The 18,495-nt window shown below is 35.7% G+C and overlaps 2 protein-coding genes across 2 annotated transcripts; one reads left to right on the top strand and one right to left on the bottom strand.

Moving 5' to 3' along the window:
• The first annotated feature begins 975 nt into the window (after positions 1–975).
• Positions 976–13,681, top strand: LOC145220119 (uncharacterized). Its single transcript, XM_080087416.1, has 15 exons — positions 976–1,464; positions 1,521–1,559; positions 2,175–2,292; positions 2,460–2,575; positions 2,731–2,818; positions 3,248–3,334; positions 4,335–5,142; positions 5,418–5,545; positions 5,641–5,762; positions 9,298–9,546; positions 9,802–9,937; positions 10,193–11,129; positions 11,249–11,370; positions 11,824–11,999; positions 12,520–13,681. Exons 1-15 carry the CDS (start codon positions 1,363–1,365, stop codon positions 12,739–12,741), a joined length of 3,450 nt encoding a protein of 1,149 aa, XP_079943542.1. The 5' UTR covers positions 976–1,362; the 3' UTR covers positions 12,742–13,681.
• A 481-nt stretch (positions 13,682–14,162) lies between these two features.
• Positions 14,163–17,664, bottom strand: LOC145220296 (malate dehydrogenase, cytoplasmic-like). The gene is made up of 8 exons (XM_080087552.1): positions 16,933–17,664; positions 16,765–16,863; positions 16,607–16,703; positions 16,373–16,548; positions 16,050–16,172; positions 15,813–15,992; positions 15,334–15,537; positions 14,163–14,839 (listed from the first exon to the last, which is right to left on the bottom strand). The coding sequence occupies exons 1-8, from the start codon at positions 16,933–16,935 to the stop codon at positions 14,705–14,707; spliced, it is 1,017 nt and encodes a 338-aa protein (XP_079943678.1). The 5' UTR covers positions 16,936–17,664; the 3' UTR covers positions 14,163–14,704.
• Between the last annotated feature and the right edge of the window lie 831 nt (positions 17,665–18,495).

Genomic DNA, 18,495 nt, shown 5'->3' with positions numbered 1-18,495 from the left:
TATAGGCAAAATTTCAACCGAAATAATAAGAATGCGTTTCCATGGGTCGCGAGAATCCACAAAACAAAATTTTGGGAAGGATTTGGGTCGCATCAAAAAAAGGTTGGGAACCACTGACGTAGGGAACCTTTTAGAAACAAAACAAAAAAGTGAACATTTATTCAGTGTGATCAGCTTAAACTGTGTCTTCAGTGACAAGTTCGCAGAGGTAAAGATGACGTCATTAACCTTTATTTACGTACAATCTACAGCCCAGCCAAGAATAATGTTTTGCACAGGTTTGAACAACTGTGCTTCGAATTAAACAGCTAAAACGTAAAAGAGTGTAATATGAAGCACTTTGTGTAAAATTGGTATTGATACTGCACATAGCTTTGGGTATCGGCGCCGAAACTGCGTAGCCTATTTCGCGACAACCCTAGTTAGCGATCCGCCTTGTGCAACTTGTGCCGCAACAAGGTGTAATTTATTGTTTAAACTTTAAACCCGGTGAAATCAAATGATTTAATTTAAAGTAAATTAAAGTCGTTTAACTTCTTTTACATTTCGAATACTTTGCATAAACATTATCGCACGAACTTCGATCAGTTCAAGTGAGACAGGCAGCTCGACGGGGGACTCATTAACATAAATCATTCAGGCGTTGCCCGTCCAACGACGCCTGTAAAAGACTTTTGATTAAATTTCTGTTAACACCATTTTGATGGAAAACTGTTGGTGAACACAAATAACCATGTAAGATGGTAAGTCTTTAAAAGAAAGTCTTCAAAAGAAAAGCCATCAAATACAAATAAAAGAAATATCAAATTAAACTTACGAGGAAACGACAAATATAAAACAAGGCGTTTGGATGCTATGTTCGTGGTTAAATAGTGCCTTAATCCAGTGGCGGGATTCAGCTGGTTCGCACCGGTTCTATAGAACCCTCTCACGACATTTTATGAAATCAGCGAACCGGTTAGCATTGCTGGTTACTGTAAATAGACTTTTTGTTACGGAACCGGCTAAAAAATCTGACTTTTGAGATCAAACTGGCTGACAAAAAAATTGAATCCCACCACTGCCTTTATCTCATTTCTACCGCTGCATGATTTTATGTCGCAGACGCAGTGATCCGGAAGAATAGCACACATGACGGAATAACAAATACGAAAACAATTGTTTATGTTTTTTTGCGAGCTGGCTAAAGTTACGTTAAAGACACTTTTTTGATAAATGGGAAGTTGAATGAATAAGATTTTAGGTGCTTTTTTAACAACTCTTTTCGCGTTTTAATAAATAAAAGGAAGTATTTAACTGGCGATTGCTGCTGTAATAATGCGAAAGAATAGTTAAGAGTTAAGACGTTGTAGATGGTTGGACATGTACACCAATGTCAAGTCCGGAAAATGTAACAAGAAGTACGAAATAGTTGAAACAAGGCAGCACGAGAATGGATTTACATTGTACAAAATCGTAGTGAAGGTATTGCAGTTTTATATATATTTTTGCTTGTTTATCTTTACCAAGCTGCTTTTTAGGAGTTTGTGTCAACAGGACCTCTAGAATACATCAAAGAGGTATCTGGTTTGACTTCTTTATTGTTTCTTTTTTAAGCTTTAATACTTCATGCAGGGGACTCGAACTTCATTCAAATCTCCAAAAATGCCATACAGTTAACTTGCAGGTCACATTCTGTTTCAGCAATAGCACGTGAACAAAAATAGTATAAATCCTAAATATATATTGTATTCATGTCATAAGTCATCTATAAAACTAGTGATGCTATTGTAGGAAAAATATAACAGCAATCATAAAATCTAATTGTTATCAAAATAGTGTATTACATTTACACCCCTCTCCTTCAAAATGTTGCATCCATTTCTATATGTCTCTACTTTGGAATCAACATGTCAATATCAAAGTGTCATGATGTCTTTCTTGTCAATGAATTGAATTTATAAATTGCTTTGTATGCCTCACAAAATCCCCTAAAGGGCTGCATGTGACCCATAGGCTAGTGTTTGTGGCCACTAGCTAAATGCATGTTCACTGTTTTGATTGATTAAAATAAGTTAGCACAAGTTGTAAAAATGTAAACAAAGAAAGGTCTCAGGATGTTTACAAATAAGGCAACCAGTGCTTGTTAGCTAGATATACAAATTTACAACTTCCCACTTTACCCTATATTTCAGAGTGTAATTTGGAAGAGGTATAATGATTTCAAATCTCTGCATCAACAATTATTTCGAATACACAGGGAGATTTACCTTCCAGGAAAGTTTCCTCTCTTTGTAAAGCCAAAGATTTTCGGTAAGTTGTTTTACTGTTTTGTTGCTGTGGTTCTTTTTCGTGAAATGATATATTCAATGTGCAATTCTAAATGTCATTTTGTCATGTTAAATGTTCTATACTTTGGTAGATTTCATTTAGAATAGGCCTTTACTTATAGTATAAAAACTATTGTTCTTTGTTTATAGGTCGGTTTGATAGTGCTGTAATCAAGGAAAGGGTCAAATGTAGTCAGGACCTTTTGGATTTTGCAACAGAACATTTAGCCTTATACTCAAGTCGATGGTTCGAGGAGTTTTTTAAGGTTGCTAAACATGTTTGTTTACAAGAAAAATATGTACCATATTGAGACTAGTTTGGTTGTTGGTCTCTGTAGGTTTAAAAATACCCAGATTATATAAAATCTTCAAGTGATTTTTAAGTGCATAGAAATAATGTAAATATTATTTGTTTCAACAGCATAGCAAGCCACTTGAAAGAAGTAGCGAGTTGGGGCAACTGAAGGAAGCACCACTGCAACCACAGGCAAACTCTTCAAAGGTTGTTGGTAAGTCATCATGTCAATGACTTGAGATTTTTTTTCTATGGGATAATGCCTAAGAATTCAAACATAAACTTGTCACAATAATGCATCTAAAAATAAACCTTTTTGGTGATTTTCTGTGGAAGGTATATTTTCTTTTCATTAGACTTTGAAGCTTAAATTTGTTATGCCTTTAATAGATTAATCATTAAACAAATTAAGAGGGTATAATGAATGATTAAAATGTAAAGGAGACAAAAATAATGCATTTAGTATCCTTTTAAACCCTATGTAAAAAAACAAGATTCTTCTGTAATATTGCAAATGTGTTATGAAACATTCTTAGATTTGCTTATGTTTTAAAGCTCTAACAGTAATGCGCCAACCTCAGACTTCTATTTTATAGCCATAACTTATTTTGCAGCCTAACTATCTAATGTGATTGCTTTACAGGCCAGTCACAAACGCAGGATAGCAGAAACAGGAGCTTGAGTGATGCTGATCTCCAATTGTTTGATCCTTGTTTAAGCAGTGCCACAGGTAAAAAAATGTGCAGTTAGATAATGTAATATACAGGGCAAGTACAAAATAGGCGGACAGTTAATTGTGGCAGTTGTTTTGAGATATCTTGTGCATTTATATTTAGCATCACTGTTTAATTTATGCACACAATATTACTCACAACTAAACTAAAAGAAAAAAAGTGTTAGTTAGTCTATTTCAATAAAGAAGAACCCAAGCATATAAACAGTTACATACATAAACTGATGCTCATTTTAAAAACTTGAGTGTAATATAACTGCTAACTTGGCTGTTTAAAAATATGTATTAGTTAAGTAAACACAGTAGTCACCAAGCTTAAGTAATGGTTTCTATCCAACTGCTTCTTAAACAATAGCACATTTACATAAAGCAGTTTGACCTGTATTGTTAGCCACATGGCTTTTATGGAAACCATTTCTGTGGTCCCTTTAGCTAACTGAGCTCTCTATGTTGAAGAGCTAATTGTCCCTACAAGTGACCCCATAATGTATTGATTTTCTTTTTACAATGCCCAGCTGATGTAAAGCGCCAATTGACATAAGTCTGTTGAATAAGACTTCAACAACGGAGAGATGTTAAAGTGCTCAAAGGATATGTATTGCTTTGCAGTGCTTTATTAGAATGAGTCAGTTAACTTTCTGTACTACACAAGCAGATGAGCTAATCATAGACAAAAGATTTTAAAAAAGTGGTTGTAGTTTTTGACAGTTTTCTATTTCAAGTTTTAATAAGGTATGCATGTTTTATTGATCCAAGGTGACCATGCAGCCTTGCCTTATGAGAATGCTTGGGAGACTGACTTGTTTCGGTATAATGCTTTAATGGGGCTGGTATACTATGTTTTAATAATGTTTCATATATTAGATGTGATAAGGACAAAAAAATAAATCAGTTTGGAGATAATAATATTACTGGATATAATAGTTATATTGTAGGTGGTAAAAGCTTTAAAACAGCAGTGAACAACAGTATTGGGTAAGTTTGTGTTTTTTTGTAGATACTTCAGATGAGGCTGCAAGAAATGACTGGTTAGCAATTGTTCAGAGTTCAGCAAAATCTGGTGCAGAACCTGAAGCAGAGGATCCAAACATCTGTGGCAATAAATCTGAAAAACAATCTGAGATTTCAACTGAAGGAAGCAGCCTTAGTGAAACAAGCAAATCAACATTGGATATTAGTGAGTCTGACAATCTGGATGATCTGCAGTTAAATCTTTCAGATGATGAGTTGTCTGATTTAAATTCTGCAACTCCAAACAATTTAAAGTCACCACAGCAGAGTGATGTGTCAAGGACATCTGTGTCATGTGATGCCTCACTTCCTGAAATAACTTCGCAAACTTCATCAGTTGGTTTAAGTGAGCGAGTGCAACCAAACTACGATGCTTTTAAAGAATTTGTAGAATCTGAACAAAAATCAAGTACTGACATTGATTGTAACGCCCAAGACAAACCAGACAAAATGAACTGGTCAGTTGGATCCGGTGTAGCTAAAGAGGAACACAGGAAATCATCAAAGGCAAGAGCCTATTTGCAGCAAATTTTGGATCATAAAAATGGTAATAACCAATTGATTGACAATCGAACCCATGATGACAGCACTGTCAATATCACATCACCGATTAAAAACATGAAAGCAAGCAAATCATCTAAGGACCTTAGAGAATTGAAATCACAGAGGGGTAATATCAATTTTAACAATGCTAATGATGCCTCTCGACGAATGAGCGAGCCAAACAATGAAGTCAAGGGAAGTCTTCATGATTTAAAGAAGTTTTTCCTAGATGACAATGGTGATGAACTAAGGTAATTTCTCTAAATTAACTGTTTTACTAGTCCCTTTTCCTACACTTTAGTATGGGTTTATTCCTCTTGTTTGGTCAGGAAAATATACTTCAAACCTATTGATTATTTAACAATGTGACAGATATTTATCCAAAGTTGGTCAATGTAAATGTTGACCCCGGCGGATCAACCGGTTAACATCACAGTCATGTAATAAATGTGATAAAACTAATTGCTCAATGACCTAGGGTCAAACTATATTTGATGTCACACTTTTATGATATCTTTTTGTTCAGAGGTTTATATTTGGTTGATGCTGCAAAGTATATCTCCAAGGCACAAAATGCTGAAAGCACTGAAATGTATGAAGATGCAGTCTTAAATTACAAATCCGCTATTAGTGTGCTCCTGCAAGGTGTACAAGGTATAAAACACTTGTTTTTGAAACATAGGTAGTCTAACTAAGCATCCTCATTTTCTAGATTGAATGTTTTTACATGTGTGTTGTACAAATTTTAGATGACACTGATGAAATGCGAATTCAGGCTGTGAGGAGAAAAACTTCAAAATATTTAAAGAAAGTTGAAGAGATCCATGAAAAGTTTTTGAAGAACATGGTTAACAATACATCACTATGGACAGTAAGTAAATTCCTAGATACATTTTGAACATCAGTTTATGACATGTTAAAATTATTACGCATCTTGATTTCACTATGTTTTTTTTTCTTTTTTCTCTGGTGAAGTTTGTCCATGCACTTTTGGCATGAAATCTTTGGTGGATTTGGATGAAACTTTCACAGATGGTAGATATAGTCATGTAGATGTGCATCCCGCTTTGTTTGTCTTGATAACCCCAGTATTTACCCCGCTGGCCTCCAAAATGTAAAACGTTTATGTATGTTGCTGGCCTCCAAAATGTAAAACGTTTATGTATGTTGCTGGACACCACAAACGAAAGATTTCTGTGGTGTAAGGTGTAATAAAGGCAACAGAACATATGGTAGTTGTGTTTGTGCATTACTTGGTGGACGTTTTCGCACATGGAAGTTAAGGAGTGTTAACAGCCTTATGGCATCAGAAGCTTTAACGAATGTTGCTGAAAACACCTCTAGTGGTCAGAATTTTAAACATTGTCCGATACAATTTTACATGATTGTTGATGGGGTCATTGTGGTTTCATATTTTATACTTTTGGGTGTAGAACCCCATCAGTTACCCCGCTAACCCCTTAAATGGGTGAGTTTTTTAAACAGTGTCGGAATATAATGAAATTTGGACAGCTTATAGAATTTGTTGTTTATAAGAGCTGTTTGTTGGGTTTAACCCTGTAGCCCCAGTATTTACCCCTTTAGCCCCCTAAAAAGGGTGAGTTTTTTTAAACAGTGTCGGAATTGGTATAAACTTGTATAATGTGCCATTTATTGTTGTTGATTGTTGTGTTTTACCCTGTAGCCCCACCATTTCACCCATTAACTGCTCAAATGGGTGAAATTTGTAAACCAGCGGTTCCCAAACTTCTCTAAAAATTTTGCCTGGTGGACCCTTTGCAATTATTTTGATATTTCGCGGCCCTATAAAAATCAAAAAATGCTATAGGAAAAATTCAAAACCATTGTTTCTTGGTTTTGCAGTCACGATTCTTTTTAATGTAACAACTTTCTAACTTAGTGGTTTTCAAACTTTTTCATTGTTTTTACAAAACGTACACTTTGCCATTATATCGAGGACTCGCGGACCTTAAGCCTGAAGGTGTATTTTAGCAATACGAAAGTTGATTTACAGAATTTTAGCTTATTAGGTATGCAAAATTACACATAACAACGATCCAAAGACGGTTTGTGACATCACAGACAAGACAGAAAACATTACGATAGTGCGCAAACAATTGCATTCTTGAAAGTTGTCATGCAATAAAGGCTATCTATTGCAGGGGTGGGCAAACTATGGCCTGCGGGCCGCATGCGGCCCGGCAAAGGAGTTTATGCGGCCCACCAAATGTTGGTAAATTTTAAAGAGAAAGTTTCCGAGTAATGCTGAATAGTATTATGAGCACAGGCGTATGAGTTTTAAAAATACTGGGGGTGCGACTTGCCGATACCTATACCATGTGCAGTGTCTGAACCCGTACCATACTTCGGAACTAAACACAGATACATTTTACGTGCTTTAGTCTGTTGTTTCTGCAACGTTATTATGCAAATCGTCACTTGACACAATTTCTTCGTTCGATAAAAGTAAATAAAAGTAAAAGCGATTCACGTTTTCAAATACAGCCCACTTTGGTCACTTTGGATCAAGTTTAGGTCATTGCAGTACTTTGCAAACGGACATCAATCACGGCTTTAGAATCGTTAACACAGACCCGCACAACACCCAAAGATGGATATGAAAAGCGGCTCGCATTGTTTAATGTTGGCGCAAGGAATATATTAACAAAAAAACGTTGTGTAGCCTATGCTGCAACAATTGCCTGTTTATTTTGAAACAATTACAATTGTAGCGTTTCAACCAATGTTTGTACAATCATTGAAGTGACAACAAACGTATTTGCACATAGCTGAAAATATACTACGCTCTGTTAATTTTTTGGGCTAAACCAGGGTTGCACAACCTACGGCCGTACGGCCACATGCGGCGGCGGAGACGAGTTTGTGCGCCCGTGACCATGTATGTTAATTCATGTACTGGCGGCCGTGACGTAACTAAAATTATTTTGCCAAATATTATGAAAAACAGATTTCGTAAGACTGGAAAAAAGATTACCAGCCTAGTAACCATATGCGCCAGGCTTTTTATCCGCTTGTTGTGTGCAAACAATCCAAAAAAACAGGCACCGCAATTGTCACAATACAGTTTATGACGTTATAAACAGATAGCTCCTTTCAGCTAAGCTTATGTACAATTCTTATGTACTTATGTTAAATACTATGCGGCCCCATTAGATTATAAACTTGAATGCGGCCCTTGCACTGAAAAGTTTGCCCACCCCTGATCTATTGTATAGTAATGGAGGCAGTGGATCTCTAATTGTACTTTGATTTAAACCAATTCAGTGACACAAATTGACGCCAAATATATAAGATTATAGAGGCACGTCAACCTTTTCGCGGACCCCGCAAAATTGCTTCATGGACCCTAAAGGTCCGCGGACCCCAGTTTGGGAACCGCTGTTGTAAACAATGTCAAATTTGAATGAAATTTGGTCAGTTAGTAGATTATGTCATTTTTAGGTGTCGATTGTTAAGTTTCACCCTACAGTTCCAACATTTACCCCTCTAGCCCCCTAAAATGGGTGAATTTTTAAACAGTGTCGGAATTGAATGAAATTTGGACAGCTTGTAGAATTTGCTATTTATAGGTGTCGATTGCTGTGTTTTACTTGATTTTGCCACTATTTACCCCTTTCTTCCTATAAAAATGAACATTAAATAGGACAACTTCAAACAATGTCTAAATTAAATCAGATTTGCATAGTTTGTACTTTTAACAGCATGATTATTTAAGCCTAGTACCGATCACTGTTTTTTTAACTCCAAACTGACTGATGGTTATCTCTTGAAATGCATTATTTACAACTTTGCATGTGTGGGGACCCATGAGTTTCTGCCTGCAGAAACAAGTAAGGTTATTAAAGACAGTGTGAAGATGAGACCCAATATAAAATAAGTGTAGGGAATATATTAACGTTTCAAAATAGGTTATAGTGTATATGCAATGGCAAAATGTGCTAAGCCACCCTTCAAGTTTTCAATTAGTTTTGGTTTATAGGATACACATGCATTATCATCTATGCCGTTGTTAAATGGTTAAAGTTGTCTGTTGGCAGCATGGGGTTTTTTGTGTAAAACTGCAAGCTAGGAATACAAAGATAAAAAACTTAGTCTAAAAACATGTTTTGCATAAAATTTCCCCAAAATGAATAGTTTGACCAGGCTTATGAACATTAGAGTAATAAATTAATTTGTAAAGACAGGGATTGGGGAAAGCAATATGTTTTGATTTTGTTTAATTTGTTTGTTTGTTTTTTGTACAATATTTCATACACTAGTATCGTGATTATCTTGGTACAATAAACCAGGGCTTTCCAAACTGGGGATCACACAATAAGTTTCAGCGATGGCAAGTTCACCAATATGACCCTTCCCTATCTCAACACTTAAATGTTTGTTTTTAGGCTGACCAAACACCACCAAGACAACAGTTTGACGAAAATGAGGAGAGCAGGGACAGAAGTTCATCTAATGAAAGACAGGATGCAGCTGCACTTGAATACAACAGAATCAGTAGATTAAAAGATGGCAAAAATCGAGTGTCAAGCCCCAGACACACATCAAAAGACCTTATTGGTTACAAAGTTTTGGGCATTGTTGGAAAGGTGTTACTTGTCCTTGATACTCTCACCAATCATACTTATGTAATTAAGGTAAGAAATATTGTGGATTTTGGTGTTTTCAAAAGTAAATTAATGTACAAACTAAAAACGCAAATTCATGCACTTGGATTTACAAGTGTTGGTTGGAAATTGCTCCATTTTATTGCTGCTAAAAGTCTTGAAAAGCAGTGTTTTCCCATCTTTTAACTCCTGCTCTGCAATCTACATGTGTACACTCAGTTTATTTAGCACTTTGCATTGTGATTGACCTATTCAATTTAATTACTACCGTGTGTTAATTTTCAGGTGTTGCAAAAATCCAGCATGAAAAGGAGAAGACTTCGGAAGGCTGTCATACCAACCAATGTCCCATATATGGTTCAGTTACACCGATACTACAGCACAGAGAATTTTATATATCTAATACTTGAACATGCAGCAGGTACTGTTTTAGACATTTCTGCTTTCCAACTCTATTTTATCATAGTGGGTTGTTTTAAATAATCTGTAATACACTAATTTTTTGCTGTGAAATGTGCAACATGTCATAGTTAAGGTGGTTTGTAGTCAGTTTTTGAACGTGTTTTCAAGGTAATTGGAAAAATCTTTTAAATTCTGCATCTGCTATTTTTAACAATGGTGCCACATTGTAATCTGTGCATGGTACTGTTTTAAAAAATTGGTTCATTTGTTTAAGGTGGAAGACTTTGGGAGCAGCTATCAGCATTTGTAACCCCTGTGGTTACCAACAAAAATAAAGCCAAAAGTGAAACAAAAATGACTACTAAGCAGATTTTAGAAACTGGAACAACAGATGTTTTTTCACAAGCAAACATTTTGGAGAATAAAGACAACCAAGATTTTATAAAAAGTAAACCAATAGAAACCATACAGTCTTCGCCACCAAAAAATTCAACCAATTTTGTTCCGGGAACCCCAAAGCTAAAAAATAGTTGGTCGTTTCTTGAAAACGATGTTAAACTTGACACAGAAGAGACCAGCAATTCACAGACTACACAGAACACTGAAGAAGTCTCCACCACAAGCCAGTCTCATATGTTTACCATTGATAGTGTGAGCACCCTTAGTGACGAAGATGGTGACTTTACTAAAGAACCGACTGGGGAATCGCCTTCTTCCACAGACTCCAACAAGGACAATATAGAGTGCTTTGAACCTGAGCTGTTGAGCGAACAGGACTTATTGACCTTATGCAACACAGACTCTCCGAATCGCACACCTACACCCCTTGGACTTCCAGTCGATTTGTCACCTGCTACGGAGCGGCTGACCATTAGTGATCATTCTCCAACTGTGTCGTTGCATAGCAGTACAGATTTTGATGAACTCGTAACAGATGAAACAGCAAATTCTGAGCAAAATCCTATTGTTGTGAACAGAATAGTAAATGAGCATGGGATTTCCACAGCAAGTCCCACACTGCATTTTAGATCGAGAACAAAATCAACAATGTCTGTTTCTGATGATGTAAACACTTTGTCAAATGATGCTGATGGTGACGTTGAAAGGTTACCTACTGATGAATGCGATAAGAAGAATGGTGAAAATAAAGATACCAATGCAACTTTTACTTTGTTCAGAAAAATGAACAATGCAGCCTCCAAAATATATCGGTATGGCAACCAAACTTGGAAAAATAATGTTTAATGATGAACATTTGACAGTAGTCACAGTTTTTAATTTGTTTGGTATTTATTTGCAACATATTAACAAAATGTATTTTAATTGACAGAATTCCAGAAAAGGGCATTAAACAATGGGGCGCTGAATTGATTATTGCGATTGGAACTCTTCATTCAGTTGGAATTTTGTGCAGAAATCTGACTCCTGAAAATATTCTTTTGACTGCTGATGGTGTGTAAACTAATTTGCTATCAATGTGTAAACAAGTAATGCTGTTAAAGCACTTTCTATTGACTGCTGGAATATAATTACTCGTTTATACATTATACCTGGTAGCAACACCTGATTTGTTGCTATCAATATGTTAATAGTGAATTTGCCTTTTTTTGTTTAATTTTTGCCTTTTTTATATTGTTTAAACAAATCTACTGGTAAAATACATAGTTTTCTGGTCATAAGAATATCAGTTAAATGCCTTGAGACATGTACCCCAACCTTTAACACTTTTTTGTACAAGTTATTTTCGTTTGACCTCCTTTAGTAATTATGTCTATTGTGAATTTGCCACATAATGTATCAATCAATGCAGTGGTAAAAAATGCAATTTCCTGATACTGACAAGTAGATATAATGTCAGTTAAATGTCTCAAGACATGTACCCTAACCTTAACATTTTTTACACAGGTCATATTCGTTTGACATACTTCAGTAAATGGAAGCAAGTAGAAGCACGGTCAATAAGTGGGGATGTGAATTACAGTTACTGTGCTCCTGAAATGGCAAATGTTGCTTGTAAGAAAACTGAGGCATGTGATTGGTGGAGCTTGGGTGCCTTGCTCTATGAACTACTTATAGGAAAGGTTAGCTGTGGTATTAAAACAAGGGTTCCATTAATAATTAACTAATTTTCATGTTCTATGTGGCTGATATTAAAGCTGCCTAAAATGTATTTAATATATTATGTATTAATGAACTTGTTCTCTCTTTATTTTTGAATTCCTTTTGTAGGATTTCTAGTACAACATAATATGACTGGAATAAGTTTTCTTGATTAATACAAATATGTGCCTCCAAACTTTCTAAACAAAACCAATAATTTCTTCATTTAGCTTTTTTAGCCAGTGTTTATAAAGATGCTGAATACTGCTGTTCAACAATTACAAATGTCAAAGAATTAAATTGCTTTTTTGTATTATGTACCTGTACAGTGCACATGCCTGACCAATATCCACTGATAAAGTTTTTTATGTGTAAACAATGCAAATTTTTAGGGTGTTTTTTGTAGTCACACTAACGATATGTACAGTATATTATAGTATCATGATCAAAATTTTTTACTACTATGCCACTTTATACTACATTATGATTTTTTTATTTTAGCCATTAGATGATGTCTACCCCACTGGAATTTCAAGTCACACCATACTAAAATATCCCAACTTTCTATCTGAGGAGGCAAAATCATTATTGGATGGTTTATTGGCTTATCATCCCACTCAAAGACTTGGGTATGGAATTAAAGGACTTGATGACCTTATGTCGCATTGTTTTTTCCAAGATATCGACTGGGACCAACTTGTTGAAGGATCTGGTTGTAGGTGATAGCAGACCAGGTGTTTTTAATCGATGTGTATTTGTATGTTGGGTACTGATTTAAATGTGTTTTTCCTATAACTTCCAAGCATAAAATGCTGCATTGGTTATGCCAACACTTTAAACTTGTTTAGTGTTAAGAACTTTTAATAACTTTACAATTTAAAAAAAATGCATTTAACATGAAATGTGTTCATTACATAACATTAACAGTTCTCATTCCAACAATGCGTTGTTTCACAATTCTGCGGAAGCATTTGTACTTATGGGTTTAGGTACAAATTCTTTTTTGTGTTGGCTGTATATTACTGTGCTTTATTGTGATGTGCATATGAATGCCCAGACTACCTTGGGTGAGTCTGTATGTACTTCTTTGTTGTCTAGGACCTAGTTTTACAGTTTCATGGGTATTTATTCTACATAGCAAAAGGTGGTGGGTAAGTTTTTATGCTCTAATTTGCATCATGCACCATTTTAATATTTTAGGTAAGGTAGCATTGCAATACCTCAATTCAAACACAAGTTTGCACTGCTATTACCATTAAGCATAGTTTGTTAGTAGTATGCTAAAGATTTGGTTTAAAATTTTAGCCCAAAATCATAATCATCATCTTAATGTTTCTTACTGGTGATCTGCTTTATAATGATATAAAGTTCAGCGATAATACCTGTATTACATGAACTCTGCACCGGATATGCTCAAAAATTTTTACTGCCGCTTGTTTACAGTATGTTTTAAACAATGGTTTTTCAACAGTATTATATGATTCACTTTGCAATGCAAACCGTTGGGATACAATTGGCTTCTTTACCATTGTCTGTTTTCGAGACGTCTTTTACATTAACTGGTTGAACTTCAGTTGTTACTTGCAACGTTGGCTGCCTTTCGCGTGCGGTGTTTTTCGAACTTTTTGCATGCCGTGCAATAAAAATTTACCATTTGCCTAAACTTGTCGAAGATTCTGTGTGAAAATCGTTTGCACTTAATGCATATTAAACTTTACACTCTCTATAATTTAATAGGGGAATACAGTACACCTCGGTACTTATGATTTGTAATCTGAAAAGGCTTTTTCTAATCGACATCGGCTAGTCCGAATCTTTGCTTAATCCGGACGAATTTCAACGGGTCCGGATTAGCGGAGGTTTACTCTGTTGTCTTGACGCCGGTTGGCGTAGCAACGTTCGAATCGATTATGACCGTTAGTTCGTTGTTAAGCTGGTTGTCACATTTAGGTACACCAATTAAGCATTTGATTTGAATAGGCGTTTATTTCGGTACAAACTTTGTGATTGCACCGATTTAAACAGTACTGGGTAAAGAGAGTCGTGGTGGGGTTCGAACCCACACTTTGGGAACTAGCAGCCATAATTGTTTATAATGTTGAAATGTACTACTGCTCTGCCAACAACAGCATACACTGGCCATACCACTTGAATCTTTATATTTTGGAGGAAGCACAGTTTGGCCGAAACACGATTACAACACGCATTTACGGAAAATGGACACACATTAAGTCACTCGTCCAACGTGTCAGCTTTACAGCCAATTTGACACACAGTCTCAACTGGTAAAGATTTTTAATTCAGTTTACAAAGATTAGTTCAGAGCTGTTGCTGTGGAAAATATACGGAACTTGCAGAGGTTTGGGAACTTAATACTTTGCTACACGAAAACAATAGTGAAGGGACACAAAGAAGATGTTGTGGAACTTGTCTTATGCGGTAAAGATGTGGGTAACTACTTATGGATTAAGCATTTGATTAAATGTCACAATAAATATGTGACATCCAATTACTATCACCTGCAAACAAACGCACCATCAACAACAAAAAAAAACATTTGGCAGAAGTTACAGTAGTTATAGAAGCCCAAACAAAACTCATAATAATGGTTAATTCGCAAATAATGACAACGTTTTTAATGTTGTTGGTGCATTTGTGGTGATTACAGTTGAGACTGCCCAGCGAGTCAACTTGACTGGCCCTGAAGGAAAGTAAACGCGTCGTTGCGTTCGGCCAAAAGCTCGTTGGCTGTCGCATCCATTCTAGCACGCGAAGCGTCGCTGATCGACAATCCATCCTCCACCTTGTAACACCCTTGGTCCTAAACAAAAGAAAGGGTTGTTTTAGCGGATTAGATTTCAAGTAAGTTAAATGGGGTTTTTCTTTGTTTCACAATCAGTGTACACAAGTTGCAGGTGTGACCCATTGGCGAGACGGACATGCGATCGTTTTTTGCACAATGTGCAGGTCAAAATACGGCCACATTTTAAAATGTGCAAGTTCGTTTTTTATTAAATTTTTAATGATAATACCCCAACCCTAATAGCCCTAATCGTCATTATTTTTAGAGATACAGTGTTTTAAACAGGTATTTATGCTGTTTGTGCCATAAATTGATTTAAAGTAAACAATTTAAATAAAAGAGCAGTATTTTTAAAAAATGTGGTCACTTTTTGAACTTGCACGTTTTTCAACTGCACATTATGGCTTTGCTTGCACTTTTTAGCACAAATTTTGCAAATATTTACTACGAGCCCTGTTGTACTTGACACTGGTGAAACCCATAGCTATACACATTATTGTAATCATACTTACATCGATGTAAACTGGCATGCTGTAGATAAGGTTTTCCGCAATTTCATAGAATTTACCAGTGGAGTAAATTCCCATTGAGGTCCATTGACCAGCTGGTGTTCCGAAATGCCAATCTCTGATATGGTCACAAATAGCCTTTGCAGCAGACATAGCACTGGAAAGCTTCCTTGCTTCAATGATAGCTGCACCACGCTTTTGTACTGTCTGTAGACGCAATTTCATGCAATTACATATTATGCTAACATACAACACCAAAGAATAAGACAATAGGCTAATCATTTTCAGTTTATTTTATTCTTTTGCACTTTTTTGTTTGAGCAAAAATCCTAACATTTTTTAAGATGTGCCTAAAATATATATTTATGCCAGATTGTTGAACCATCTTAAGTTTTTCTGGGTACAAATAATTTATGTTGTGGTACCAGAATTATAACACTACAGATATTTTAACAAGCTTTACATATATATACAATACATACCGTAATGAAATCACCATTTAACCAAGCATCATCCTTCACTGCTTCCACAACAGACTGTTTAGGCTTGTCACCAATTTTAACTGAGGCATGTGACACATCAGGATACTGAGTTGAAGAATGATTTCCCCAAATAATAGCATTTTCAACACAATTAGCTGTTATTCCAAGTCTTCCAGCAATCTGCATTGTAATTGTGTTTTAAAATTTAAAAACAAGTTGACCTTTTTAATAACTGACCTGGGCTTTGGCACGATTATGGTCAAGTCTTGTCAAACAAGTGAAGTTCTTTTTAGGGATCGATGGTGCACAGGTTGCTGCAATCAGGCAATTTGTGTTTGCAGGATTTCCAACCACAAGAACCTATATATAAACAAAAATAATTACTTTATTTCACCAAGGGCTATTGTACAAACTTCTTAAGATGCCCAACCATTATACATTATACTAATGTATGCATAGAATATCGCCATACAAAAGCATTGTTAATTCTAATGCAATTCCTTGGACTGAAGTTATGAGGCATATGCATTTTTTAGGTAACCAGAAGCTAGAGTAACAACCTTAACAGTTTTCTTTGAGTATGTATCAAGTGCTTTTCCCTGTTGCTCAAATATCTTGGCATTAGCTTTGAGAAGATCTTTCCTTTCCATGCCTTGTCGTCTGGGCATGGCACCAACAAGGATAGCATAATCAATATCAGTAAATGCCTCTTGAACATCTGAAGTTGCTGTGATATCTGTAGACAAAATGGCAAGAAACAGAATATTTTAAATGCTCTGCTGCATGAGTCTTACTTTTCAAGCTGGGAAGAGCACAATCTTGAAGTTCCAAAACAACTCCCTTTACAGCTTCAATCATCTGGGGTATGTCCAGAAGCACCACATGCACTGGCTAAAAAAATACAGTATAAGAAAAAAAACTGACGTTTTACGATCATCAACAGCAGCATTACTTGATCTTTTCCAAACACATCTCCATTTGCAATAGGAAAAACCAAAGAATATCCAATTTGTCCAGCTGCTCCAGTTACCAAAACTTTGATTTCTTTGGCCTGATTGAGTGTGGAAAACAGTTACAAATATGTAGCAATAGCCATTAGTGCAACGATTAAAAAACCTACCATTTTATTGTTTTAACACGTTGTTGTAGGGGTAAATCTAAAGTTTATAATTGTATCTGAAACACATAATCAGTATAAACTTACAATTATCGTGACTGTATTTAAAATATTGCACAATCATGAATCATGGAAAGTCTGTCCTTTTTGTCTGTATTTATTAAGCTGCTTTAATGCTAACATACCCATCGGGCTATCACACACATAGCAAGGCAACATCTGCTAATGCATCAGCGTATCATTGTTATAAGATCCGCAATATTAAAAAGAAAGTCAACTTAACACGTAAGCTCTGGGGGGCGTATCTTACACACGCCCCCATTTTTGGGTTTCAACGAATCAGAGATTTTGAAAAATCATGCCTGCTGGCTGAATTGTCGAACAATCAGTTTTCGATGACACGCTGTACTAAATTCAACAGTCCAGACTTCACACACAACATAAAAGACAATTAACAACACACACATAAAATCACCACAGCATTTTGCAGTGTCATTGCAATGTGCAACTAAAACTATTGCAAGCTGATAAACCGCAACTTAACAACAGTCAACAAAAGTCTCGGCGTTCGATCTTTCAACAACGTTTGACATCAAATGTGAATGCTACAACTGCTGAAAGGCACATGCTTGGTGTTGAAGGCTGCGCTACGGAAAAATCCCGTTTTTTTACACGACAATGGCGATCGCCGCGATCCTCCAAAGACCTTGGATGCGATCACGCGCCGCATGCGTGGGCCGGCACCGCAAGTTTGAAGCTGTTTGCTTACAACTCAAAAAGCCGCTGATTCTAACTGTATTAAAAATGATCCACAATGAGTTTCGTCTTTACTGATAATTTTTTTAACCAAGCGGCTTTGTATCACGTGACTACAGACATGTAGTTTGTTTGTTTGTTAAAACAAAAAACCTTTTAGCAATTTTTGGCATATGATAGAAATCAAAAACACGAAAATGATTTTTGTGACAAACCACTCAAGTGGAACGAGGTTCTGTTCTGGTAGGATTGGAAACTGATCTGAAGTGTTGTAAGAAAAAGAAAGATTAATAAATAGCATCACCTAACATTGTTGCAACCGCATGAAAACAGTTAAAATACTGAATTTTTCTTTTTTAAACTGCATGTTTATGTTTGTCCTATAGGAGAGTAGCACAGTATAAAATATTAAGAACCTTAAGAGAAAACGGCATCTAAAAACACTTTTATTATTGTTTTTTTTGTTACCTGTTTAGGTTACAAAACCGCAGTTTTTGGCAGATTTTTTTTATTCTAAAAAATCATCGTTAGAAATCCAAAATTCTTCACATAAATGAAAACTAGGCCGAATTATAGAAATAAATAAAAAATCACTTTGTGTTTTAATGAACAAGAATTCAGCAACTAAGTGTATAATTTTTGGGGGCATGAGCAATCATAAAGGTACCATATGGGTAGAGATTAATTGTGGAGTGCTGAGAGAAAAGTGGACAGTTAAAATGAAATGCCATATGTATCTTTAATTGATCCATTTAATTAGTTTAAATAAATGAAAAAATGTGAATATTGTGTGGAAAGTATCTTATTTGG

Source organism: Phallusia mammillata, chromosome 1 (assembly GCF_965637545.1).
Source record: "Phallusia mammillata chromosome 1, kaPhaMamm4.hap1.1, whole genome shotgun sequence".
NCBI lineage: Eukaryota > Metazoa > Chordata > Ascidiacea > Phlebobranchia > Ascidiidae > Phallusia > Phallusia mammillata.
This window is presented reverse-complemented; position numbering and strand designations above follow the sequence as displayed.

Excerpts from the sequence above, each read along its gene's own strand:
- LOC145220119 (XM_080087416.1), top strand. The coding sequence starts at position 1,363 with ATGTACACCAATGTCAAGTCCGGAAAATGTAACAAGAAGTACGAAATA. Across the intron at positions 3,335-4,334 it reads TTGTTTAAGCAGTGCCACAG|ATACTTCAGATGAGGCTGCA; the intron begins GTAAAAAAATGT and ends GTTTTTTTGTAG. Across the intron at positions 11,130-11,248 it reads GCAGCCTCCAAAATATATCG|AATTCCAGAAAAGGGCATTA; the intron begins GTATGGCAACCA and ends TTTAATTGACAG.
- LOC145220296 (XM_080087552.1), bottom strand. Across the intron at positions 16,704-16,764 it reads ATGTGTTTGGAAAAGATCAA|CCAGTGCATGTGGTGCTTCT; the intron begins GTAATGCTGCTG and ends GTATTTTTTTAG. Across the intron at positions 16,549-16,606 it reads TGCTCTTCCCAGCTTGAAAA|ATATCACAGCAACTTCAGAT; the intron begins GTAAGACTCATG and ends TTTTGTCTACAG.